At 46.9% G+C, this 27638-nt stretch overlaps 1 protein-coding gene across 3 annotated transcripts in view; it reads right to left on the bottom strand.

Moving 5' to 3' along the window:
* MTOR (mechanistic target of rapamycin kinase) overlaps positions 1-22829 on the bottom strand; it is a 123954-nt gene extending 101125 nt beyond the window's left edge. The window contains exons 1-13 of one of the 3 annotated variants that reach the window (XM_036065210.2): positions 22712-22829; positions 20398-20701; positions 19671-19779; positions 18743-18975; positions 16723-16923; positions 15855-15989; positions 7860-8135; positions 7666-7774; positions 4319-4505; positions 3224-3352; positions 2265-2509; positions 992-1207; positions 433-638 (exon numbers count right to left, since the gene is read on the bottom strand). In XM_036065210.2, the coding sequence (XP_035921103.1) occupies positions 433-638; positions 992-1207; positions 2265-2509; positions 3224-3352; positions 4319-4505; positions 7666-7774; positions 7860-8135; positions 15855-15989; positions 16723-16923; positions 18743-18975; positions 19671-19779; positions 20398-20559 (2208 nt within the window). In that variant the 5' untranslated portion in view covers positions 20560-20701; positions 22712-22829. The remainder of the gene's footprint in view (positions 1-432; positions 639-991; positions 1208-2264; positions 2510-3223; positions 3353-4318; positions 4506-7665; positions 7775-7859; positions 8136-15854; positions 15990-16722; positions 16924-18742; positions 18976-19670; positions 19780-20397; positions 20702-22711) is intronic. The other 2 variants (XM_036065220.2, XM_036065236.2) reach the window with 2 other exon arrangements.
* Between the last annotated feature and the right edge of the window lie 4809 nt (positions 22830-27638).

Below are 27638 nucleotides of genomic sequence, written 5' to 3'. Positions count from 1 at the left end.
TGACCATGAGAAGCAATGTTGGAACCATTCTCATCCTTGGCCTCTGTGCCTGACCTGGCATCAGCAAGAGCAGGAGAGCGGAAGGACAGAGAGGTGCTGGGAAAACTGACACCATGTGCAGCAGACTGAGTGGAGAGGGCCAAGAAGTGGAATCTCTGGTGACTTGCCAGGAACAAGAGAAGAGCTGCAGAAGAGGTTAGCCTGGAATAAGAGGGCCCCTGGAGTCATACTGCCAAGAGGCTTACAAGGTGATCAGCACTGGAACTGCAACTGCAAAGCTGGGAAAACATGGACTCTTGGAGCCAAAGGTGGCTTTCACCAGGTATCTCGACCTTACTCCCTCTTCCCGGTCGTCGTCTCTCTTTCCCCAAACTGCTCTCACAATGACAGTCCCTTTCCCATTGCCTCTAGGTCTGACTGTCACACCATTACCTGGATGAGCATCTTGCGCAAGAAAGGCATGACGAAGGCCGGGTTCATGCTACTGAGCCGGCCCACGGTGCAGATGGCCAGCTCCCGGATCTCAAACACCTGGTCATTCAGGGCCACAAACAGGGCCTGTAAATTCTCTGCCTGGGCCAGATGTGCATCAAAGCGCTCATCCAGGGATGCCAAGACACAGTACCGGATGTCAGGGTCTGCAAGAACAATTATGCCTTTGAACGCCTCTTCAATGCCATCACCCCTCTGGTCATTTCCCAGTTTCTGTCCCCACTGCCTCCGGCCTAGTAAGAGGATGCCACGTACCTTTCTCTCACCTCACTTGTCAAATCTTTTCTCTACCCATAGGAGCAAAGACAACAGAATTAAAGACAGATTCTTTTACACCAATAGGCTGGAGTAGCCAAGCCCAATGCTTTGGCAGAGACATCAGCTGGACATCAGCTGGCTGAGGCCGAAAGTCTCTAGAGGCCATGCAATGTAACTGGCTAATTCCAACTGCCCTGTGCACATAAACTCCCCTAGACTGCTTCTGTCTCATAAACCGTACCAGGATCTGTTATCCCAACCACGAGCAGTTTGCTGAGCACATCTGCCACCACTTGCACCGCGGTCTGGCTAACCACGTGAGCGTGGCCGCTGATGAGGTGGACGGAGGGCGTGAGCAGGCGGGAGCAGGTGCGGGCAGCTTCCATGCGGATCTCCTTGTGTTCGCTGTTTAGGAAATGATCTGCACAGTGGCGGACGAACTGGGTCAGAGAGTGGCCTGGATACAAAGGCAGAGAGAAAACAAAATTAACACTGCTGCTCTGGATGGTAGATCTCCAACTAGCTAGCTGCATTTTTCATTTCATGGCTACGAATTCAATTTTCAACAAGATACTGACTCAGAACGCTTCTCTTAAAAAAGGTAACAAATGGGTTTCCGATCAGCAGAGAGGCAGAAGGGAGGCGGAGGAGCAGGGAGACACACAAAAAAGCATTCCAGCCACCCCCCTCATCCTAATCCTTTATTTCCTTCAAAGAATGAATAATTTTGTTTTATTCTGATCCAAACCTTTATATTCCCAGAGAGTAAAACAATTCTTGATCAAATTTACCTTGTCTGTTTTAGTTCCCAGATTTGAATACCAAAAGAAAGTCTGGTGTAGGCTGGGTTTAAATATAGCTACTTTCTATTCATTAGAAATACATTATCCTGGGTGTCAATCAGTGCAAGAGGAGGAGCTACAAGAGGGAAACCACAGATGGCTATAAGCATTCAGATGGCACATTTAGGCTTTTTGTACTTGTTTCCCTGCAGTCTTGATCACTGCGACTTACATGATTTTAAATTTCAAAAGTATCCATTTTTCTCTCCTGAAATAGATCTCCCTAGGGCACTGATGTGGGTTTATCTGCAGCTTAGAACTCCACGCTGAACTACACAGTACAGCGCTCTTGAAAATCACACTGCCATAGGAATGGAAATACCTAAAAGCCTCTGGCTTAAACATTTGAAAGCATTAAATACCATCTCAGCTTCATGGACATGGGGGATGGGGGCTCCATCTCTGACTTTCTCATCTCCGAAGCATTAATTCCTTGGATCAATGCATAATTTCCCTGAACACCATCTGCCCCCAAACTCAGGATGGGATGAAGAAACAGAGAGGAGGAATTAACAATACATGCAAAGAGCCCAGGAGGCTGAGCTGCTGCAGGATCAGCTAGCTGGTCTCCAGGATCCCCAGCCAAGACCCAGGACTTCTGGTGCCCTCATTCCTTTCTTGGGGTTCCCAGCAACACTCACTGTCTTGGCAAGCGCGGCTGCAATTTCTTACCTTCAAACTCAAAGCTGCCAAGGGTTCGAAGGGCAAGAGTAATGCTGCCCACATCGCTGGCCTCAGGCAGGGCTGTGAGGCCAGGGGAAGCTAGCTGATGGGCCAGGCCCTTGGGCATGCCCGGGTGCCGGAGGGGTTTGTGCATCAGGACCAGGGACAGCATCTTCAGGAGCCCATCCTGGATGTCCTTCTTCAGCTGTGGAATCTGACGGCTCAGGTCGTAGAGCACAGCAGTGAGGGCAGGGCTGAGGGAAGGAAACCAGGCACCTATGGCGCTGGACAAGACATTTGTCTGTTCTTGAGAAGAAACAGCCCTTCTTGTCCAGCAAGGGGATTTGGCCCATCACTGCTTGGTCTTTAAAGTAGAAAGGATACTATAAAATAGAAGAAATGTCCTGAACTCTCTTGGCCTGGTCAGAGATTTCAAAACAATCTATGAATTTCTGGTCTTTGCCAGAACTTGCTTAATATAATTTAGCCACTGCTGAAGACCAAGTCTCAATAAACAATCTGGGAAGCAAACAAAGAGCATCATCCTTATTTTATAGCTAAAGAGAACTAAAGCCAGAAAAGCCAGACAGTTTCCCAGTGATAACATAAACAACAGCTACAAACATCAACCGAGCACTTCTGTGCAAGGCCCAGTGCCCAGAGTGCCTGTTTCATGAACTCTTTCACTTAACCCCCTTGACAACCTTGGACAACAAGAGCTGCTATTGTGCCCGCTTTTCAGGTGAGAAAACTAAGGCTCAGAGAAGTTAAGTAACTGGTCAGGACCACACAGCTAACTAGAGATGGAACCAGGATGCGAAACCAGCCCGTGTGTTTAGCGTGAGCTCTCCTGCCTATCCAGTTTAACGAGCAAACACCCATGCCCTGCTCTTTCAGCGCTGTCCCGATGCCGCCGGTCAAGGCTCTTACTACGCAAGACAGGAGCAGCTCAGGTTTCTGATACCCACCTCAGTCCCACTGCCAGCATGGGCTCCAGCAGCTCCTTGATATCCTGTTGGATGCCTGGCCCCATTGCCCGGGCCAGCATGCTGATGCAGGTGAACACTGTGGCATCCACCTGCATGGCCTTCTGTCTCCTGCAGGGGACCAAAAGAGTGGCTACTTCAGACACAATGACATCGTGTGATGCCCCACCTCAAAATCGCCTTGGGGCAAGGAGGGCAGGTGATCCAGGCAGGGCCACAATTTGCTGGCGAGCAGGTTATCTACTGCACAATTCTAGGGGGCCCATCACACCGGACACACTGTAGATTTGAATTTACAACAATCCAGCAGATGGCAGTCAAGTATCTTGAGAAAGGGGCCCCTTTCTGAATTTGCACACAAGGCACAATATGGGTTAGCGCGGTGCTGGCCAAGGTACCTATTTAGGAAGCAAACTGAACAATGTGTACATCAGGGACCAGGGGGTAGGGTGCATCCATGATATGGAAAGAAATTCTCCCCCACGATGAGAACGCTGGGCTTTAGAATGGGGAGGCTTATCCCTTCATCAGACCGATCCTTGCTACTAACACAGAGAAAGATCAAAACACAGCTTTAGTCAACACTGACCCCCTGAGCCTTAGAGGAGACACCCTGGCCTCTCCAGCTTGCGGGGTGAAGGTTTTTCTTGTATTTTATTCACTGGGGAGGTTTCAAGGGGTGGAATAATGCACCCAACTTCAGTGACAAGGAGAAAGTGACCATTAGTTCTCTTCAGTTCCAGTCCAGAAGCTCTCTTAGGCCTTACATCAAAAGACCTTTGAAAACCAGAGAAAAGAGCAAAACTAGGAGATTCCCAGTTAATAATAATATTGAAAACAGCACTGACATCTAACGTGTTCACAGGGTATTCAACCTCCCCAAATATTTATATATATATCACTTCATTTGAAAAAGGCTGGCACTCAACTGAGGAAGGGTTGTGCTTTGTATGATTTACTACACCCTGGAGCTTAGTGACGTGGAGAATGGGCTTAAGCTCCATGGAAACTGGGATGGAGCATCCTTCTCCCCAGCCAAATGGGGATGGAAGGTGAAATCACAATAGAGATGCTTACTTATGGGCAAAGTCCTTAGGGGGTAGGGCTGCACGGATGATGTCCAGCACACGAGGTAAATAGACCTTAAACTCAGATCTCACAGCCACAGAAAGCAGCCCCAGGGCTTGGAAGGCTGCTGTACGTTCCTTCTCCTTCTTGACACAGCTTAAGACATGGTTCATGGTGTCTTGGAGGTACTGGGTATCTGATCATAAGAAAGACAAAGCATATGGCTCAAGGTCAGGGTTGGTATATATATCAAAGGTCAGAGTTCCTATAAAACACTTAAATTGGGGCGCCTGGGTGGCTCAGTCATTAAGCGTCTGCCTTTGGCTCAGGTCATGATCCCGGGGTCCTGGGATCGAACCCCGCATCGGGCTCCCTGCTTGGCGGGAAGCCTGCTTCTCCCTCTCCCACTCCCCCTGCTTGTGTTCCTGCTCTCGCTATCTCTCTCTCTCTGTCAAATAAATAAATAAAATCTTAAAAAAAAATAAAAAAATAAAACACTTAAATTTAAGAATAAATTAAGAGAGGGGAGTCTGGGAGGCTCAGTCGGTTAAGCATCTGCCTTCGGCTCAGGTCATGATCTCAGGGTCCTGTGATAGAGTCTCAAGCCAGGCCCCCTGCTCAGCGAGGAGTCTGCTTGTCCCTCTCCCTCTGTCCCTCCCCTTGCTTGTGCTCTCTCTCTAATAAGTAAATCTTAAAAAAAAAAAAAAGAATAAATTAAGAGAGCCTGTTGAAAAAAAGTAAAGAAGAATTTAGAGGATGTATTAACCAAAGTCTTATGCTTAATAATCACTCCTCAGATACACCTTTTGGAAATATTAGAAATATTAGATTTTTTTCCACTTTAATTTAAAAAAAAATCTTAAAGGGTCTCCAAAACAGTAACATTGCATAATTGTCCCCATTAGTGCTATATTTTGAGGGAAAGACTACATGCTCTTGTTTAAGAAATATATGTTAAATCTTGCTTAAAAACAAAGAGATGATCATCTAAACTATTTTATATTATATTGAAATTTAAAGTAATTTTGAATACTGTTTGCAATAAACAGGCCACTCTATTCAGCTTAGGCCTGGAAATCACTTTGCTATTATCCAGAGATTTCTGTTATAGTTATATTTAATAGAACAACATTTAGTCTGTAATTTGGGAAGCCACAAGTGTATTTTCATTAAGTTTCCATCAGCCAATGTGCGCAGGTAGGCGATTCTTGGGCAATTTAAGCGGAAGTGTTATTACTCCTCCAAAGGTTGGAATTTCCTGATTTTTGTCTCTTCTATTTCTTCCCTTCCATCTTGCTGGCCTCAAGTCCGTGCACCAGCAGAACATACACAGCAGCAGAGAAGGCAAGACCACACATCCATTAGAAAGTGAGGGGTGCTGAGGGCCTCCAGAAGCTCATTTAGGAGGCAGTGAAGTGGAGTCCCAAACAGCATAGATGCCTCCCTGCATTTACTCTAATGAGAAAGGTCTTTTTTCATGGATCTCATGGTCAAAGCACTCTGGGGCTTGAAAACAGAAGAGTAAGGTGATGTATGTAACCTTAAAATCAGAGCACATCCATGAGGAAAATGGGACTTCTGCATGGGGACAGCATTTCAGCAGGAAAGAAGCCTAAATCAAGAGGGTGACATCCTTTGCCCGATTTAGCACCCTAAGAGACTAGGAATTGTTAGAGGTTCCAGCCCAATCTTAGCATGTTTTTGATATGGCCAAAAATTACATCATTGGGAAGTTTGAGCAATGACTTCCAAGCTGCAAGCTTTAAACTTAAAGGGGGCACTTTCCCCATGAGGCCACATGTATGGGGGCTGCCCAGGCTGAATTTTAATGACACATTTTAGTATATTATTTAATAAAACAATAAAAACCCACATCAAAAGAATACACCTAGGGGCCCTCTGAGCCTTGGTTTCCTGCTCCTAGGCGGGCCTTTGAACTTACTGGGGTAACTGCTTCCACAACATGCCAGACTTTGATCAAATTCGGCCTAGTTATTATTTTCTTTTGAACCACAGACTTTCAAACCACGGTTATTTAAAGCTCTACTGAACAGGGGCATGTCTGGTCATTAAAAAGGAGAATAGCTGCTGGGTACCAGGTAGGAAGAATGGAAAACTGAAAAAAATATGGGTGATTTTCATGATATCATTTCTCTCTGGTTCATTGATTTTATGTGGCTAATTGTCTCGTCCTTACTCAACACATTCTCGTCTCACACACAGCACATTTAACGCCAACCATGCATTTTTCCCGTTTCATCTGAACTTGGGTGGTGTGAAATGAGTCTGTGTGCTAGGGAATGGCATCTGCAAAGGGTCGGGCTGACCTTCTACTTCCACTCCTGGCTCTCATTTGCTCCTGAATGCTTATTAAGCACAGGCAATGTGCACCGCAGTGAGGTGCAAAAAGATGTTCGAGATGGGGTCTCTCCACTCAGCAAGTAGGGAGGTAAGATAAGGATATTAAGTATGAACAGGCAACTGGAGTATTATTACAATTTTTAACCTTGACCTTACTTCTAAAATGGATTTGAAGGAGGGAGAGGGGGCAGTAAAAGCAGAATAATGGTTTCCATCTACTGGGGCTTACTCTGCCATTTGGATGAGCTGTTCAGGCATTAATGCAGTTCATCTTGCAAGACAAGGACTGTTATTCTCCACTGACAAGTCAGGAAGTGGAGGCCTAGGAAGGTCAAATAACCTGTCTGAAAACCTGACAGTTAAGGACAGAAGCCAGATTCATCCCAGGTCGGATGCCAAAGCCTTCCCACAGCTGGATGCTCTAAAGGAAGGGGGAAGAAAGTACTCCCAGCAGGAGTCACCCAGGAAGGCCGTGGGGAGAAGCCAGCACCTGAGCTGGGGCCGCTCCAGGGGCCAGGGATTCTCACTGCCCAGTGCAAAGGGCAGGAATATGGGAACCCACAGTCCGTCATCCCTGAAACCTGCCTCTGAAACCTCCAGGCCCTCCTCCGTCTGAGCAGTGAGGCAGGTGGGTGACCAGGGGCCGAAGCAGGATGGTCACTGCATCCTCCCTGCCCCAGAGAGGCTGCTGCGGAGTAGCTAAACCCAAACTGCCCTTCCTTTGGTCTCTTCGAAGCCTGTCACCAACTCGTTGTCTTCCATACGTGCCAAGTTGCTTGGCTCCCGAACGGCCTCTCTGCCTGCACTCTGAGTTTTCCTGTGACATCTGTGGCACCCCCGAATGAGGCCCGGCTGAAATCAGACAGGAGGCAAAGATGCCAGAGGCGAGCCCCGAGGTTGGCGTTGCTTCAAACGAGAGGTAGACATGACTCTTGGGAATCACTTCTGTTTGATTTCAACAGGGAATGACACGACATGTCCGTGGACATCCTCACCTGTGAAGGCAGAAGGTCGAAACGCGGCCAGGCGGGGCAACAAATTAAGGATTGTCATCTGGATCAGCGAGTTCTTGCTATTCCTGCATTTCAGCACCCACTGGCACACCTGAAGGAGGAAGGCGCAGGGTTGGTGAGGGAGCGGGAGAGGGAGTATGGAGCTTGGGGGGGGGGGTGGGCCCCTCGCCACTTACCTGATCAAATTTCTCCTCCATCAGGTCTCTGCAACACCGACTCTCCACCAGGGTGGACTTCGCTGGGCTGGGGGAAGCCCCGAACCCCATGAGGCCTTGGTGAGAGCTGTACCCCAGCAGTCCCACCAAGGCGTTGGACTGCGGGGGCTGGACAGCCTGGAAACTGGTGAAGGGGGTAATGTGGCGAGGTTTCGTGCCGAAGCCCATGAGGTCCTTGCAGTACTTGTCATGCACCAGCTGCTGCTGTGTGATTTCTTCCATTTCTTCTCTCAGGCGCTGTATGGGGGGTGGGGGATCAGCTTAACTCACAAGTGCCATTTGCCTAGCCACTGTGGGGTCTACAGAGCGACTCGTCTGCCCCACCCTGAAGGGGAACTATTTTCAAAGTGGGGGGTGCCCGCTCCTCATCTTCCTGGATTTCCCCAGAACCTTGCAGGAGGACTGGTTTTGTTCCAATTCAGGCAGAAGAGCACCACCTACCGAATGATGAAGCAGCAGCAGCAGGGGGCTGGCTGCGGAGGACCCCTCCCTTGGTTTGGGAAAGCTGAGTTGCAAATGGCTGTGACTCCAGACCTAAGGTTGTGGCCAGGAAGCCTCTGGCGAGGGTGACGGGCAGCCCCACGCCAGGGTCCTGGCGAGGTCAGGCTCCTCTCTTCAGAAACCCAGGCCGAAACAACTTGGGAAAGTAATTTTCTTGGGATCCGAGGAATTCCGTGGCTGGTGGGGACTAACCTGACTGGCTGAGAATTCACATCTATGTCCTATTCAAAACGCTGCTTAGTAACAGTCCAAACAATTCATTTCTCAACTTCCATACTGTTCCCGACACAGATACTCTCACTTTTCAGAAATTCTCTGCACTATTCTTATCAAGGTCACCAAGGACTCTGATGCTGCTAATTGGATGGTCAATTATGTCTTTGTTGTATCGGACTAATCTGCAGTGTTTGAGCCAACTTAATATTTCCTCCTCTTTGAAAACTCTTTCTTCCTTGGCTTCTTGGATCCCGAGCTTTCCTGGCCTTCCTCCCCTACCCGCACCAGCTGCCCCCTGGTCTCCCCTGGTTGCTCCTCATCTCCTGACCTTAGGTACCAGGCCCCACCTCTTCTCCAACGACACCAGTGCTCTGCTGGGGAACTAGTCACCCAGTCTCGGGACTTGAAGTCATGGCTATGTGCTGATGACTCCCAAATCTGTGTCTCTGCCCAGAACCCCCCAGAAAGACCCAGTTCTCTGCTCAGATACCCAACAGGTGTCTCAAACTTAACATTCACTCGTCTGCACTCATCTAACATTCAGAAGCAAACTCCTGACCTTCTACCCCAAACCTGCTCCTTCCACCTCAGTCCTCCTGTCTCAGCAAATGCCGCCCTATCCTCCCAGTCTCACAGGCCAAAAACCTTGACTCCTCTCTCTCCCACTGACCCCCCAGTCCCAAATTCAGAATCCAGCCACTCGTTGGCCTGCACGGTTTCCACTAGGGTGCAAGCTGCAAAAGTTCTCTGCTAAGGTTGCTGCTGTTCCTTCCTAACTGGACTCCTGGCGTCAGCCCGAGCCCTGCTGATAATCCACTCAACACGGCAGCCACAGCAATCCCTCTGAAACATGAGTCAAATGTCACTCTGTTGCTCAAAACCCACTAACAGCTTCCCACTTCACACACGCGGTCTGTACGGTGGCTCCTGGGACCCCACACGACATGCCCCTTTCCTTACCCCAGGTACTCCTCTGACCCCATCTCCCGCCACCTCTCTCCTGTCACACAGCTCAGTCCCAGGGGCAATCTGGCCCCTCCAAAGGCAGCAAGCCCCCGCCGTGAGGCCTTCGTGCCTGCAGGACCTGCTCTGCAATGCTCTGTCCAGGTCTTTATTTGCACGGCTCTTTCTTACCTCCTTCACGACTATGCTCAAATGTTACATTTTATTTATTTATTTTATTTTTTTTAAAGATTTTATTTATTTGACAGAGAGAGAGATAGCGAGAGCAGGAACACAAGCAGGGGGAGTGGGAGAGGGAGAAGCAGGCTTCCCGCCGAGCAGGGAGCCCAATGTGGGACTCGATCCCGGGACCCCAGGATCATGACCTGAGCCGAAGGCAGACGCTTAACGACTGAGCCACCCAGGCGCCCTCAAATGTTACATTTTAAAATGTAATCCTTGATCCACGCTAGCACCTCCTGGTCCCTTTCCCTGCCCTACTTTTCTCCAGAACATTCATCACCATATGATACGTTACAGCTGACACTTGAACAACAGGAGTATGAACTGCACTGGTCCACTTACATGTGGATGTTTTCCCATAAATCCAGTATGGTACCGTAAACATATTTTCTCCTTCTTATGATTTTTTTTTTTTTTAAGATTTTATTTATTTATTTGACGGAGACACCGTGAGAGAGGGAACACAAGCAGGGGGAGTGGGAGAGGGAGAAGCAGGCTTCCCACTGAGCAGGGAGCCCGATGCGGGGCTCGATCCCAGGACCCTGGGATTGTGACCCGAGCCGAAGGCAGCCACTTAACCGACTGAGCCACCCAGGCGCCCCCCTTATGATTTTCTTAACAACATTTTATTTCCTCTAGCTTACTTTATTGTAAAAATACAGTATATTATACACATAACATACGAAATGTGTGTTAATTGACTGTTTATGTTATTGATAAGGTTTCTGGTCAATAGGAGGCTATTAATAGTTAAGTTTGGGGGAGTCAAAAGTTCTATGTGGATTTTCAACTGCATGGGGGGGTTGATGCCTGAACCTCTGCGTTGTTCAAGGGCCAACTGTATATATTTTTACTTATTTGTGTATTGTCTCTCCCTGCTAGAATATAATGCCTTATTCACTGCTGTATTATTCTAGCTCTTAGGACTTGGTGTAGCTGGCCCACAGCAGGTGCTCAATTAATATCTGTTGAATGAATTAACAAGTTACAAAATTATAATACCTTACATTTGGATAGTTCTTTAGAATTACAAAATTTACAAAGTTCTATTTTAATTAAACCTAGTTAGGTGATGTTCTGTTTTCCTGGGAGAAAAAGAGATCCCACAGCTGCACAGGCTACAGTGGAAAGCCTGCGCTATACTTGGGTAGGGAAATCTCTGAGGGCTACCATTTATGGAATGCCTGCTCCATCAGGTGTTGTGCCAGACACTTCACGTATTCAGTCGACCCTTGAACAATGTGGAGGTTAGGGGCAAAGACATCCTATGCAATCGAAAATCCATGTGTAGGGGCGCCTGGGTGGCTCAGTTGGTTAAGTGTCTGCCTTTGGCTCAGGTCATGATTTCAGGGTCCTGGGATCGAGCCCCACACCGGGCTCCCTGCTCAGTGGAGAGTCTGCTTCTCTCTCCCTCTCTGCCCCTCCCCCCTACTCGTGCTCGCTCTCTGTCTCATTCTTTCTCTCAAATAAATAAAATCTTTAAAAATAAATAAATAAATACATAAATAAATAAAAAAATCAAAGAAAATCCATGTGTAACTTCTGACTCCCTTAAAACTTTACTAACAGCCTACTGTTGACCAGAGTCTTACCGATAATAAACAACCGATTAGCACACATTTAGCATGTGTATTAGATGCTGTATTCTTACAAGAAAGCTAGAGAAAAGAAAATGCTATTATGAGAAACATAAGGAAGAGAAAATACATTTACAGTACCATACTGTATTTACCAATACCCTAAGTGTATGTCATCTATTGACAAGATGAATCGTCTGTCAGTACCTACATGAATACTATCTTATTTGAAGCAAAACAATGTAGATGTTAATATGCATTACTAACACCAGACAGCAAAAATGAAAAGATAATGTGAAAAAGAAAATCGTATTTATTTACAGGGATAACGAACGACGCAGGCACCGATGACGAAGAAGCAGCAATACGACTGTTTCATGGCAGCTTAGTGTCATCGAGACAACTGATTCATGGTAGCCTAGCCTACACGCGAATGAGTCATCACATTTTTATGGCATACAGTACTATAGTCATATCCATAATACAGTATTGGAAACACCGATGGATACATTTTTTAAAAACCCACTTACCTGCAATGATAGGCTGATACGCAGTTTCTCCAATTATGAGAAAGGTATACTGTACAGCCATGAAATGCTTTGAAAGCAAAGTTACAAAACGGTAAGAAAACCAACACATCATTACCTTTGGCTTGACAGTAAACATCACTCACCCTACGCCCACACAGGGACAGGCTGTCCACTTCCACACGAGCTTCGCACACGAGGTTCCACATGATCGATTCACAAAAACATCTCGTACAGTCTTGCTGTACAGTCAATAGATTTTCACATAAAGACTCACAAACACACAATAGGTAAGTTTATTAACTGTACGGCATGATGATTCTTTCCTATTCACTAGCAGGAAGTGGCTCAGCAGAAGGGTCTGCATTCTCGTGGGTCTCACGGTGAGTAGACTGAGGCAGAGGAGGGGCCGGCTTGCTGCTGCAGCGCTGGCAGCAGCGGAAGAGGTGGGAGGGGAGGCAGGAGACACGGCACACTCCGTGCAACTTTACAGAAATACATTATAATTTCTGTTTGACTTTTTTGCTTTTTCATTTCTCTAAAAATGTCTTTCTACAGTACCGATCCCTCTTCCACGGTCTGCTTCATTTCAGTGCCTGCATCATAGAAGGATCCATGTCGTAAAAGACATCAAGAGCAGTCTTGAAATAACCAGACCCCTCCTGGTTCCTGGCACTGCTTCTCCTAGGCCGTCTTCCTCATCATCCAGCACCGGTTCGGAAACACTCCCCTCCCTCAAGTCATCTTCTGTTCGATCCCCTGGTGTGGTGTCTATTAGCTCTTGAAAGTCTCCAAGATCCATATCACCCTTCAGCCCCCACCTTTTCTACCATATCCACTTTCTTTCAATCTCTTTCATGGTTTCCTTGACTGGCCCTGTCATAAGTCCTGTGAAGTCACGCGCAAGATCTGGCCACAGTTTTCTCCAGGAGGAATTTGTTTCAGGCTTCATGGCATTTGTGGCTTTTTCTACAACAACAATGGCATTTTCAATGGTGTAATCCTTCCAGACTTCCCATCAGGGTTCTCTTCCAGTGTTGACAATCCTTTTCACAAAGTACCATGTGTAATGAGCCTTAAAGGTCATGACCCGGATCTAGAGGCTGAATTAGAGACGCTGTGTTTGGGAGCAGGTAGACCACTTCAATGACTCTGGTGTTGAACTCATGGGGTTCTGGGTGGCCAGGGGCATTGTCCAATATTGAAAGAATTTTAAAAAGTGGTCCCTTACCAGCAAGGTACTTCTTGATTTCAGAGACAAAGCATTAAGGGAACCAATCCAGAAAGAGAGTTCTTGTGGTGTTTATCTCTCCCCTTCAAAGCTCCAGGGTTAGCAATTTATAGATAAGGGCCGTCTGATCGTAAACTCTACTGTGTTGCACGAGAGAATTAGCCTGCCCCTTCCTGCCTCGAATCCTGGTGCCTGCTTCTCCTCCTAATAAATGTCCTCTGTGGCATTTTCTTTTCCAGAGTAAGGCACTTTCGTCTGCATTAAAAGCCTATTCAGGCACATACCCTTTCTCTTCAGTGATCTTCTTTATGGCGTCTGGGAACTCATCTGCTGCCTCTTGGTCAGCAGAAGCTGCTTCTCCTGTTATCTTGACTTTTTTAAAAGTCAAACCTCTTTTCAAACTTATCAAACCATCTTTTGCTGGCATTCAATTCTCTAGCTTTCAGTCCTTCACCTTCCTTTTGCTCTAAGTTGTCAGATAATGATTTCGCTTTTTCTCGAATCATATTGGTCTTTAAGTATACCTTTCTTACAGCAATCCTGTACCCACATAAAAGCTGCATGTTCAATATGAAATAAAAAGAGATTTCTCAAAAAGTGCAAGACTTTTGTGCCTGTTGGCACAGCTGCAGCAGTAACTTCATGGATTTCCTTTTCTTTTTTTGCACTGGTCCTTACGCTGGGTTCATTTATCTTGGAATGGTGGGCGGCCACAGCTGCAGATCTCAATCTGCGGTGCATATCAAGCGATTCAACTTTTTCTTATAACATGATGACTTTGCTTCTTGGAAGAACCTCACTAGCGGCACTTCGTCTGGGTTCCATAGTATTATTCAAGGTTTACAGTATTGCACGAAACACGATGAAACACACATGAGAAGTGCGACAGGGCACTTCTTATTGTGACGTGCGATTTACTGTAGGGGCGAACTGTGCACACAGATGAGCCTTGCGGTGTGTTAACCAGACACTCGCAACACCTGAGCTCACAGCAACAGCAACACGAGGTGGCTATGAAATTACTGCAGAAGACAGTGTGTCCCACAGTCAATTTTACGCAGTTAGGATTTAATATTGTACCTTCATATTTGTTCACATTTCTCTCGACTGCGCACGGCGCCACGTATGTCTATAAGTGCTGGTATGTGTAAGTTTAGGTAAATTTCTAATTTTTGTAATAGATTTGTGTACATTTTGTGGTGGTAAATAATTAGACTAGTATCTACATGTATTTTGTGCATCTGTGACATACCTAACTTCTTAATTTTTTCAATATTTCTAGGCTATGCGGTTCATTTGTTGAGTTAGTTGAGGTGTCACAAACCTCCAAAAAATTTCCCAACATATTTACTAAAAAAAAAATCCACGTATACGTGGACCCATGCGGTTCAAACCTGTGTCATTCAAGGGCCAGTTGTATTTAGAAACCTCACAGGAGCCCAAGGAGGTGGATGAGATCCCCGTTAACAGCAAGGAAAATGAGGCTAAAGGAAGTAAAATAACGTACCCAAGTCCCACAGTAGAGAGAGGAGCGGGGATTCCAAGCTAGACTCCTGGGTTCTACACGTACAGCGGCACGTGCTGCCCAGCGCCTACAGCACCGCCATTACCAAACGGCCCCTGGGTCTAGTAAAGCAAGAAGCCCCGGGACAAAACTGCACACCAACTCGCTCCCCATAGGAAGACTCGCAGAGGGAGCTCTACCCCCAATGTATCCTGCATCCAGTGGACTGACACTGAATCTCCTCCGCGTCTGCACTGCCAACACCAGTGGAGGCCACCACCATCACCCGCCCAGGCTCCTTCCATAGACCCCCTGGCAGCCAGGAGAACGGGACCCCCAACTACAAGGAGTGCAGTTGACAAAGGCCCCCGCTGCGACTCTGAAAACGTCACCATGTTTGCGCCACGGCCACGCTTGCCATCGGCTGCCTCTAGCCACTGACAGCACGGGGGAGGAATGCTGCGGAGGGCTCACCTGAGAGCCAACTGTGGCCTGAGGCCCCCACGGCGGCTCTGCACGGGGGTCTAGCATGCTTCCAGCCCACTTTCCTTCGCGGTCTTGTTCACTTAGGGCCAGCTGTGCCCTGCATCTGATGGCTTGCCAGTCTCTCCCTGCTCCGTTTTCTTTCCCGGGCTATTTCCGTTAACAAAAATGCTGGCACTTTTAACCACACCCCCTAACTAGTCTCCTGCTTTCATTCCTGCCGCTGCACAAGCTTTGCCCCACAAGTCGCCAATGATTATTAAAAATGAGGCCCTCACACCACTCCCCTGCGTACACACTTCTGAGGTTTGCAGTGAGAATAAAAGCCAGTGTTTACCACGAACTGCGAGGCCTCAGAATTTGGCCCCCTCCCCCGGCTCTCGTGCCCCAGCCACATTTCCCTTCTTTCTGTTCCCTGAACTTTCAAACTCTCTCCCACCTCAAAGCCTCCACCTGGAACACAATCTCCCTGCCCTCTGCAAGGCACGCCCCTCCACGTCCTGCAGGTCTCAGCTCAAATGGCACCACCCCAGAGAGGAAGCCACCCCCTCCCCCCTGCTACCCTCCATCCCATTACTTCCTAGGACTTAGTGCTTTTCTGAAATGACCTTGTTTACTTGCTTACTGCCTGTGTCCCTTACATCACATCCTCTGTAAGGACAAGGATCTCGCCTGTCCTGTTCACAGAATGGCACGTGGGAATCCAGACTCCCTTCTGACGTGGCTTCTCACCTCTCCCTCCATGCTGCTGATGCGGACCAACTCGTTGAGGATCAGTAAGGCTCCATGGATGCGATCATCCCGATTCATGCCTTTCTCCTTGGCCAACGTCTCATCAAACCCTTTCTCTGCTTCTTCAAACGTGTGCTATGAGAGATACAGAATGTGTTAATTACCCAAGGTCCAAAGGTAGAAAGAACACAGCCCACCCCTTCTACACAGGGGGTTCTGTGGTGTGACCAGGCCTGCTCAGTGGCTTGTACCAGCAACATCAATGATATGAAGTTACCAAGCTCTTTCCTTTAATTTAGCTTCAACCCGCACAATACCATGAGGCAAGAGACCATGACCATCCCTATTGAACAGATGAAAAACAGAGGCTCAAGGAAATTAAATGACTTGTCCAAGTTCACATAGCAAATTGTGCCAAGCCTAGAACCCAGGTCTCCAATGCCATGTTCAGAGCTCTCTTTGTAGTACAAGCTCCTTGGTTAAGTTTTCTTGGCAACAGCAATCGGCACAGGGCTTATGACTCTGGAGGAGAGAGAACCAGCCCTTTCTAAACTAGTATCATTGTATGTTGCTATTTTTCAGATACCCATTTTTCTAAAATTTAATATCTCTGAGAAGAGAGCTCTTACAATTGTTGATAAGAAGACAATAAGTCAGTTTAACTGGACCACATTTTCACTCTTAGTGGTATGTACGATAATGGTGTGGCTACCAACAGATCTTTGCTCTAGTGAGATACAATGAAATAACTATTGACCCACACAATGTAATACTTGGCTCTGTGGCAAGGCCCCGTCGCGGCCCTTTCGGAGGGGTGATGCTGTATGTATGCATGATTCGCAGGGGGATGGAATGGCGACATGCTCACCCGGTACCACTGAGGCTTCTGCATCTCCTTCGGCTCACGCTGGGTGGTGAGGATCAAACAGGCACGAAGGGCGGCTACAGCTCCCTCCCGGATGGCCTGTTTGGGGTCCCACACGGCCACAAAAATGTTGTCAAAGAAGGGCTGCACTTGCTGGAAGAAGAAGGTGGGGACGCTGATGGCCAGCTCACGGAGAACCAGAACCTAGGAGAGAAAGGCACACAGAGGACTCTCATCTGTATCAGAGTTTGATTCTGTCACGATACGGCCTCTTGTCATCATTCAGTGTATATATACATCAGGAAGAGAGCGAACTTGTCCACCCTTCTAGCTAGGAATCTCTGGGGACCTAGGAGTAAAAGTAAAATTGATCAAACATCTCAGTGTTCACTATCCTAGGGCATTTACAAACATAGAATGTTCCTCATGTTAGAACATAAACTCTGGAAGACAGACGTGTTTTATACTTTGTATACTGCCCTCAACAGCCTAAAACCATCCCTGGAACACAGCAGTATTCAATAAACATTTACTGAATGAGCTAATAATCCTGTTCAATATTTAATCTTGCTATTATGTTCATCTGACAGTGGAAGAAACTGAAGCTCAGAGGTTGCTCCAAGTTTCAGAGTCAGGAAGGACAACACCGACTTGCAGCGGGCTCCATGTGTGTGTCCCTCACCCAGTCCCAGGATCCCTCCTCGTGGGGCTGGCTCCTAAAGAGGGAGCTGACAGGAAAGGATCCAAACGACGCTTTGATCCCCACCATATTCATTCCCAGATCCTCTCTCTCTCTCTTTTAAAGATTTTATTTATTTATTTGAGAGTAAGAGAGAGAGCACAAGCAGGGGAGCTGCAGAGGGACAGGGAGAAGCAGGCTCCCCGCTGAGCAGGGAGCCTGATGCAGGGCTCAATCCCAGGACCCTGGGATCATGACCTGAACCAAAGGCAGATGCTTCACCGACTGAGCCACCCAGGCGCCACCACCCCAGATTCTCTCTCTTAAGGACAGACTCTCCCTCATCTTGCAGCCTGAAAGTCTGGTCCTCCAAACCAGCCGTTTTCAGGGACAAGCCTCAAAAAGCAGTGGGGATGTGGGGCACCTGGGTGGCTCAGTTGGTTAAGTGTCTTAATCTCAGTTCAGGTCTTCATCTCAGGGTCATGGGTTCAAGCCTCGAGTTGAGCTCCAAAATGGACATGGAGCCTACTTAAAAAAAAAAAAAAAGCAGTGGGATACACCACGAGAGGAGGAAAAGAGGCTCTCACTCCTCCAAATGCAGAACAGCCAATGGGGAAAGAGGAAGTCTGGTCTAGGTACCAACCAATCAATAATGCCTAAAAAGTAAACAAGAGTGGCACCTGAGTGGTGCAGTCGGTTAAGTGGTACTCTTGGTTTCAGCTCAGGTTGTGATTTCAGGGTCATGAGATTGAGCCCCACCTCGGGCTCACGCTCAGTGGGGAGTCTGCTTGAGACTTTCTCTCCCTCTGCCCCTCCCCTGCACTCACACATGCGCTCTCTCGCTCTCTAAAATAAATAAATAAATTTAAACAAATAAATAAAATAAACATGAAAGGCCTGAAAGGAGGGTGGGGAAGTGAAGGTCCCACTGCCCCTGCTCCTCTCCTACTCCTAGGCCTTCCGTATTCCCACGGTACAGCAGAGAGACCCTGACAAAGACACTGATGGGATCATGCAGACAGTTATCTGGGGCTTTGGAAGCTTTTTGGCTTGTGGCTTCTTCCCTTCCTATGGCTGAGGGGTGCCTTCTGCTTAGGAGGCAATTTTGATTCTAGGAAATTAGAGGTCAAGGTAAGCGCTACACTTAGGGCTGCCTCTCAAGCAACAAAAGAGAACTTTAAGTTTCCTCTTCAGGTATGGCGCTCAGGGCAAAAAGAGAAAGGGATTCAGGACAGAACCGAAGGCCCCTAAGAAGCACAGTGCCTATGCCTGGAGCGTCCCCTCATTGTGCCTTTCAGGGACCTGAGCACCTTGTGTGGGGGACCCCTCCCCAGAGGCACTCACAGCTGCGTGTCTCCGGCCCTCGTTGCGGTCGGCGCCCAGCCACTCCAAGGCTCGCTTCACCTCAAACTCCACATACTCAGCTGTAAAAGTGTCCCCTGCCATGGCGAGGCGGCCAATGGCCTTTGATGCCATCTCCATGACAACTGGGTCATTCGAGGGGAGGAGGTTCCGAAGATAGTTAGCGAATCTGCCAATGCGAGTGGCATTCCCGCCTTCCACTCCAATGAGGCTGGCTGGGAAAGAGAGCAAGGCAAAAGGTGAGGATGGGCGCATCCTGTCCAGGAGAGCGCACTGCCCTGAAAGAAGGCTGGCAAGCGACCCCTTCCTTCTACTTTGAGCACAGAACGCAACTTCCAGATGGGAAGGATGCAGATAATTTTCATTTTAAAGCAACACACTTGATGTTTGTGCCAGAACTACTTACATAAAGCAAAATAACCTCATTTTAGTACAGATAATTTGTTTTCCCAAGAAGAAAGAGAAAACAAACTGAAAATGAATAGGAATTCACCAGACCAGTCCCTGGGGTTTGAGAATGACATGCTTTTTATCACTGTTCCCCACCGCCCCCTGTCCATCCGTGAGCCCCGCTGCGCCAAACTGCTCGACAGAGACACTAGAGCCCGCAACAGGCAACACGGGGCGGCAGAAGGAAAGCTGGCTTCTCGTCTCATGGTGGCCACTGCCTGGCCCTAGAAAAGCTGCGTCACAGTTCTCAGACTCTGTATCTGAAAATACCAGCTTTGCCCACGTCCCAGGACCATTGCTAGGATCAATACCTGAACAGGTACACTGAAAGCCACAAGGCTCCTTAAAAATTCCTTAAACAGGTAAGAACAAAGCATCAGTGCACAGCACACACAGGTGCAGTGGACACGAAGGGAGCCACCCTTCACTCCGGTCGTTCCTGTCGCCAGGCTGTCCTTACCTATGGCCAAGATGCCACCTTTTCTCTCATTGGCATCTGAGCTAGAAACCAGTTCAAAGATGTGATGGTTCAGCTGATCATAGAAGCGCGTAGACTCCTCCTGACTCATCTGCAAAGGAAGGTGTACTCAGAACAGCTTCCGATGACCCCCCGAGGCTGGGGCAGCAGTGGCGGGGGGGTGGGGGTGGGCGGCTTCCAGAGGGTAGGACTGAGAGGTGGCCAGCAGATACAGCTCAACCCAGAGAGGACAAAGCTGCTGCCCACTTTTATAGCTGTAAACTGTTGAGCAACTGAACTCGTGGTTCATCTGTTTATGGAACAAACACTTGTTGAGCAGGCCGCATCCTGGGGTTACAAGGACGCAGGAGACACTGTCCTGACGTCACATGAGCTCTCCATCTAGAAAGCCCCAGGCTACCAACTCTTCAAACCCACCCCAACCACTGTTATCAGATGGAAAGAACTGAAGGTCTGGAATACCGTGGGAAAAAGAAAAAAAAGAAACACGAAAAGAAACAGCTGACTCTACACTGACTCCTAAATGCCATCATAACACAGGACATGCCCCAGAACCGTGTACCCGCTGCAAAGGAACCTGCGTATCACACAGACAGGAGAAACTGGGGGCCGTCACGGTCCAAACCCTCACTGAGCTGTCAAAAGGAATCTAGACCGGTGCTGGTACATTTGGACCAAACATTCCCCAGCGAATCACAGAAGCCCCAACCTCTCGAAGCTCCATGGTGACATAGTGCTGGAGCTCCTTGGCAGCTTTGGCCCTGGTCTCCTCATTCCGGCTCTTCAGGCCGCTGGCAAACTGCTGCAGGACGCTCACGTTGCTGGACGTGGTGGTTGCTGTGGTGGCGGCAGCGGGTCCGGTTCCGAGCATCCTGATCTGAGGTTCTTTGGAGAGAAACTTCCTTTAATGCTCTGGATAACAAACCACAGTGATGAATTTATTTACGGCCACGGTTCCTCAGCACAGGTCTCCCGTGTCAGGAAGGGGATCCTACAAAGGTTGGGAGACCTCCCTGAGGAATGCACAGAAAAGCCTTGATTAGTCAACAGTGACTGGTGTTGAAAATAGGCAATGTAGCAGACAGGGTCAAGCTGTGGGCTGTGGAGCCAGACTTCCTGGGTTCGAACGCAGTCCAAAATTATAGGGCATCTGCTTTCATCAGAGAGGATGAAACCCAAGGATGGAACCCAGATCAGGTCATGATCCCGGGGGTCCTGGGATTGAGCCCCGCATTGGGCTCCCTGCTCAGCAGGGAGTCTGCTTCTCCCTCTCTCTTTGCTCCTCCCCCAGTTTGTGCTCTCTCTCTCAAATAAATAAAATCTAAAAAAAAAAAAAATCATATCAAAATTATACACCTTGAGGAAGATACTGAAAATGTCCCAGTTTCCTCACCTGCAGTAGGATAACATTACCTAACTCATAGCATTGATGTGAGGGTTAAATAAGTTAATAAATGTTAAAAAGTGCTTAGAACAGTGCCAGGCACACAGTGAGTGCTTAGTAATTGTTAGCTATTATTATCATCATGACTACTCCATACGTGGCCCAGTGCCAGGCACTAGAGATAGGGAGGTAGAGAGAAAATAAAACAAGCCTAAGACTGTCCCTTTCCTCAAGGCATTCAATTTTAAGAGGGACATTGATTATTATTCTATAGCAGCAATGGCCAGTAGAAACACAGTACAAGCCATAAGAGTAATTTTACATTTCGTGATAGCCATATCAAAAAAGGTTAAAAGAAACAGGAGAAATTAATACATTTTTAAAACCCAATACATCCAAAAGATCATTTCAACCTGTCATCAACATAAAGAGTATAGATATATTTTCCATTCTCTTTTTGTACTAAGTCTCCAAAATGTGCTGTGCACATGGCAATCTCAATGTGGACTAGTCATGTTTCAAGTGCTCTAGGCCGCCTGTGGCTGGTGGTTATTGTATGGACAGTGCCGTTCCATAAAATACTAGTACTTGGAATGTGAGCTAAGAGACTGACTAGTTCCTGAGATCACACATTCATTCCTCAATTAAGTACTATCCCTTCCCTCAACGAGCTTAAAATCTAGGTGGAAAGTGGCCATTATAGGGCTCAGCCCAGACTGCTATGGAAGTAACATATATACCTATCCCAGGGATGTCCAGATTATATTAAAAAATCAAATTATCAAAATTCTTATTTTTGAAAGTATTTGTGAGATGCAGAGAAAAATTAAAAAAAAGACCCCAGGGAATAATGGTTTTGTAAAGCTATTAAATGCTCCAATGCCAAGAAAAAGACTGCAGAAGGAAATGTCATCCTTCAGGGGAGAGGAAACTCAAGGATCCCTGATGAGAAAACTAACTATGAGGTGTGTGCCCAAGGGTCTGCGATGAAGGGGAGGGAGGCTGGCAAGGAATTCTCCTTCTCAGGAAAGAACCAGGGTATCTTCACAGGGTCTGAGACCCACAGGCTCATCTGCTCCAGGCACAATTCAATGAAGATATTGGAAATCGAATATCCTAAGAGTCTTGGTGAGGGCTTGCAGAAGTTAAAGTTGGGGTGGCTGAAACTGAGGATGGGGGCGGGGAGGGCAGAGAGGATGAAACACAAGGATGGAACCCAGCTCAGCTCTGGGGACTGGGTCGTTGAAAGGTCCCCAGGGGGCAGACTGAGGGGCACACACTGACGTTGCTCCTCTCTGAGGTCAATCCGTAGGTGGCTAGGAAGAAGGGGCGACTGCAGGGCATGGAGACCCAAAGGCGCGCCGGCAGTACCGGGGCTGATGGGCCGGCCTTCGCGGCGCAGGGACGCGCGGCAGGCTGAAGGGTCCGGGGGTCTCCTGGGATCTGGGAGGAGGTGGGTGCTGCCTCGCCGGGCGGGGGTCAAGGGCTCGGACGGCGCCCAAGCCCGTGGGGCCGGTACGGAGGGAACCCCACGTCCCAGACGGGCAACTTCCCGGGCCCCCCCTCCCACGGACCAGGCTGACCCTGGGTCTGGATATTCCTCCGCCTTGGAGGGGTCGGTTCCAGGCCCCAGACTCACCGCGCGGCTTCGGCCAAGGCCTCAGCTGCCGCCACCAGCGAGGGTACCTCCGCTTCAGGCCCCCGGCCCCACCACCCGCCTTCCCCGCTGTCCTCTAAGCCGGGCGGGCGGGAGGGCGGGCTCCCAGCCCTGAGGACCAATCGGCAGGCGCAAGAAGAAGATGGACTGGAACACAGACCAATAGAAATGAAGGAGAAGTGAGGCTTAGGGACCCGGCTTCTCTAGGGGGCGGGGACTGTTCAAATAGACAAACCACGCGGCCAGTGGCAGGCGAAAGGAGGCTTACGTCAATTCGGGAGAACCAATGGGTCCTGAGTTGATTTCAGTCACTTCCACGCGCACATCCGGTGCATCGCTACTATTATTCCTCTCTGCATCTACACTGTGGCGGGGTGGAGTTTGCCGTGTGGGTACCGCGGCATGGGACTCGGAGGCTGTGCGTCCCGCCCGCTTTAACCGGAGCGTGAGCGACGTCAGTGCCCTGTGATTACTAGAGCGCAGACCTAGAACTTTCGGACTGGCGCTACTTATGCACCCTTGATTCCTCTTTTGTTAAATGCAATATGCATTTTAACGTGTTTTTAGTTAGACTTTCCCAGTTTTCCAAAATTATCTAGTTCACGAGATCTTTCGCGGGAGACCATAACCCAGTTTTAACTAAATGACCTACTCCTAAATAAATAATTTCCAAATAACATCATTTAAAATCATCCTTCCAGGGGCAGATGGATGGCTCAGTTGGTGGAGCATGGGACTCTTGATCTTTGGTGGTGAGTTCAAGCCCCAGGCTGGGCGTAGAACCTGTAGAGCTTACTTTAAAAATAAATAAATAAAATAAAAACATTCTTTCAAACAATCAATAGCAAAAATGGAATTTGACTACATCTCAATTTTTTTTGTCACGGTTATATAATCAAAAATTCCTCAATTTCTTACAACAGGGGTCTGATTAAATAAAATATGATGCATTCATATTAAGGAAAATGTATGGAGCCATTAATAATGGTAATATAGATTAATATTTGCTAAGAAGGAAAAAGGTTCACAATTTGTTAAAAAAATACAAGTTATACAACAATATAAGTATAATATACCCCTTTATAAAACATTTAATATATTTCTTAGGTGTCTATATTCACAGGGGGGGAATATACAACTAAGATGTAATAGAATATGGAAAAGGCATACTTCTGGGACCCCTGAGTGGCTCAGGCGGTTAAGCGTCTGCCTTTGGCTCAGGTCATGATCCCAGGGTTCTAGGATAGAGTCCCGCATGGGGCTCCTAGCTCAGTGGGGAGCGTGCTTCTCCCTCTGCTTGTGCACTTGCTCTCTCTCTCTCTCTCTTGACAAATAAATAAATAAAAATCTTGAAAAGAAAAAAAAAAGGAAAACGCATACTTCTTATACATTACCACCAATTACTTGTATAATACAAAGAAGTATCTATTGAAGAGATGTAAATTTCCAGAAGTTCTAAACTGCCAAATTAAAGAGGTTTGGCAATATTCTGTGGCTAACAAAACACTTTGGCAGATTCTTTTTTTGATTTAATTTATGGTTACTACTTTAGGTTTAGAATCTTTTCATTACATTGCTTCTACTCTGAAATAATTGTCCCTCTGAATTTCACATTTTCCACTTGTGTTCAACATCTCTATATTTAATCATCAAACATTTAAAAATATATAATATATTCACTGTTCAAATCCCAAAATAAATAAAAATTATATTTATCATGAAAGGTCTCGCTCCACTCCTGCCCTTTCACTATTTTCTTAGTTCTTATGTATCCCTAGAGTTTCTTTATGTAAATATAAGCAAGTATAAGTGCATATTCTTATTTTCCCCTTTTGTTACTACCTATACTGTTCTGGACTTTAAGAAATTTTGGTAGATCTTGGGGTACCTGGGTGGCTCAGTTGGTTGAGCGTCCAACTCTTGATTTCAGCTTGGGTCATGGTCTTGGGGTCGTGGGGTCAAGCCCCGAGCAGGGCTCAGTGCTCAGCATGGAGTCTGCTTGTCCCTCTACCTCTACTCCTCCCCCACCTCACTCACACACTCTCTCTAAAATGAATAAATAAAATATTTTTAAAAAAATTTTAGTAGATCTTGGAGATCTTTCTTAATATATAGAAAGCTAGCTTGTTCTTTTGTTGTTATAGCTGCATAGAATCCCTTCGCATGGATGCACCATAATTTATTTTTCCAGTCCTCTGTTGATGGACACTTGTGTTGTTTCCAAATTCTTGCTATTATTAATGATGCAGCAGCAATGAATGCCTTTGTACTTATGTAATTTTTTCCCCTGGCAGCTATACCAAATAAACACCCAGAAATGGAATTACAAGGTCAGGGTAAATGCATGTGTAGTTGATGGACAACGTCAACTTGATCTCTATAAGGGAGGTACTAATTTTCATTTCCACAAGCAATATATGATATTTTTGCCACCTTAAAATATAAGGCCCTGTTTTCTTTCTTTCTTTTTTTCTTTTTTAAAGATTTTATTTATTTATTTGACACAGAGAGAGAGGATGCACAAGCAGGTGGAGCGGCAGGCAGAGGAAGACAGAGAAGCAGGCTCCCTGTGGAGCAGGGAGCTGATGCTGGACTCAGTTCCAGGACTCTGGGATCATGACCTGAGCCAAAGGCAGACGCTTAATGGACTGAGCTCCCCAGGCGTCCCAGGCCCTGTTTTCTAATTAACAATCAAAGATGTTTTTATAGCAATAGTAATCAATGCATTTGTAGGTCTCTTTTCAATTTACAAAGTACTTTCTTATGTTAAATAAAAGCTAATATTTATTGAGCATTACAATATCAGGCATTTTGCTGGACATTATAAAGTAGTGGTTAAAAGCAAACTGGAGTCTAACTGAATCTGAAACTTTGCTCCAACACTTACTAGCTATACGACCAGGTGCTTAATCTCTTTGTACCTATTTCTTTATCATAAAACTGAAAGGATTATAATGTACTTACCTCTATAGGCAGTGTACTGGGGTTAAATGCTAATACACATAAAGTACCTGAAACACTCTATGACACATGTGAGCAGTGGATAAATGCTATCACTTATTCCTGAACATTTCTATGAGAGAGGTTGTATTGTTCCCACTTGATACCTGAGTAAACGGACATGGAGAGGGATTGGGTCATAGAATTGGTAAGTGATAGAGCCAGGATTTTGAAATATCTGCTTCTTCCTCTTGTCCAGTTTGGTAGCATAGGACACTTGGGTTTGGCCAGCTTTGCAAGTATGTGCTGGGTGGTAGAGTTGTAAATGTTTAACAACCAGCTAGTCAATAAGGGAGGGGGCATGTATGTATGTACAGGGTTGGCTTCATGGCTGTGAGAGGTCATACTTCTCTGTCTTGAAATTCTTAATTATTTTTGAACAGGGTCTGCACATTTTAATTTGCACTGGGCACCAAAATTATGTAGTCTGTCCCATGTACATATATGTGTATTATAACTTTCACCATGTAAAGGAGGTATAGCATATAACTTATAGATAATAATAAAATGCACAATGCTTTTTATGGCAAATTCCATATGGTAAATCGATTCTAACAGTATGCTTTTTTGGGGGGGATATTGTATGGCCTCTCTAGGTTGCAACTGACCAATGAGTGTAGTTCTGATATGAATGTTGGTTGATATTTTCTTTTATATTCTGCGGCCATTCACAACATAATGGCTACAGAGTTGACACACTTTTAAGTTTAATCTGCATTAACTTATCTCTGTCACTTCTTAAATCCAGATGATCAGAAAACAATTATCAAGCATCTGCTGATCTGTGTGGTATAAATACTCCCACTATGGCAGATTCCAAGCTACCAATGGGTCACCGAATGAAAAGCTGGGAAGAGATGAGCATATCATATTTCCACAAATGTAGATACAGCAGACATAAACAATCTGAAGAACATAAATGGTAAAATGGAGTGAAATAATTAGGAAATAATGAGGGACGCCTGGGTGGCTTGGTCGGTTAAGCTATTGCCTTCAGTTCAGGTCATGATCCCAGGGTCCTGGGATCGAGTTCCGCATCAGGCTCCCTGCTCCGCGGGGAGCCTGCTTCTCCCTCTGCCTCTGTCTCTCATGAATAAATGAATAAAATCTTTAAAAAAAAAAAAAATAATTAGGAAGTAATGAGTTTTGTTACCTTTGTTTTTAATATAATTTATCTCATAAGTTTGTTTAATTTAATTTTTAATAATGGCTGGGCTTAATGACCAGTTCAGAAAATTCCTAAAAATTGGACAATTGGCTCCTTCCAGCCGGGACAAACTACCGATATGGATCATAAGCTTCCAGAAAGCAGGCAATGAAGACACAGAGCTGGCCACGTGGTAGAGTGGGGAGGAGGGTGGTTATTTGCGTGAGTCAGTGAGTACCCTAGAATATGGATAGAGACGAAGGCAGCCCAGTATATTGCAAATGCTAACTGCACAATAAAACGGAAGAATTATTGCCGTTGTGATTATTACTAGAGCTAATAATTTCTTGGACATCATTTCCCATTTCAGAGTTTCGTTTCCCATTTAAAAAGTGGGAGGTAATCATATCTTTCTCATCGCCCTCAGTGTGCTCCCGGATTTTTGTCCATTTTGTTCACTGCTGCCTACAATATAGTAAGTGCTCAGTAAATGCTTGTTGAATGAAAAAAATGAATGAGTCCTATTTTGGTGAATTGAAGCTCCAGGTAATTCGTAAAGCGACACGCAATCGGGGTCGTCCTTGTGATACTAAGTGAGGCTGCGGGTCCGGGGGCAGCTGTGGGACTCGGATCCTGGGCGAGAGAAGGGCTGGACCGCGCCGGGTCTCCGCCGGCCCCGCCCCCCAGCTCCGTGTCTCCGTCGGCCCCGCCCCCAGCCCAGCTCCAGGGCCCCGCCCCCGCTCCGGCCCGGCCCGCGTTGTC

This window comes from Halichoerus grypus, chromosome 5 (assembly GCF_964656455.1).
Source record: "Halichoerus grypus chromosome 5, mHalGry1.hap1.1, whole genome shotgun sequence".
NCBI lineage: Eukaryota > Metazoa > Chordata > Mammalia > Carnivora > Phocidae > Halichoerus > Halichoerus grypus.
Note: the sequence above shows the minus strand (reverse complement) of the source record. Positions and strands in the feature narration are given on the sequence as shown.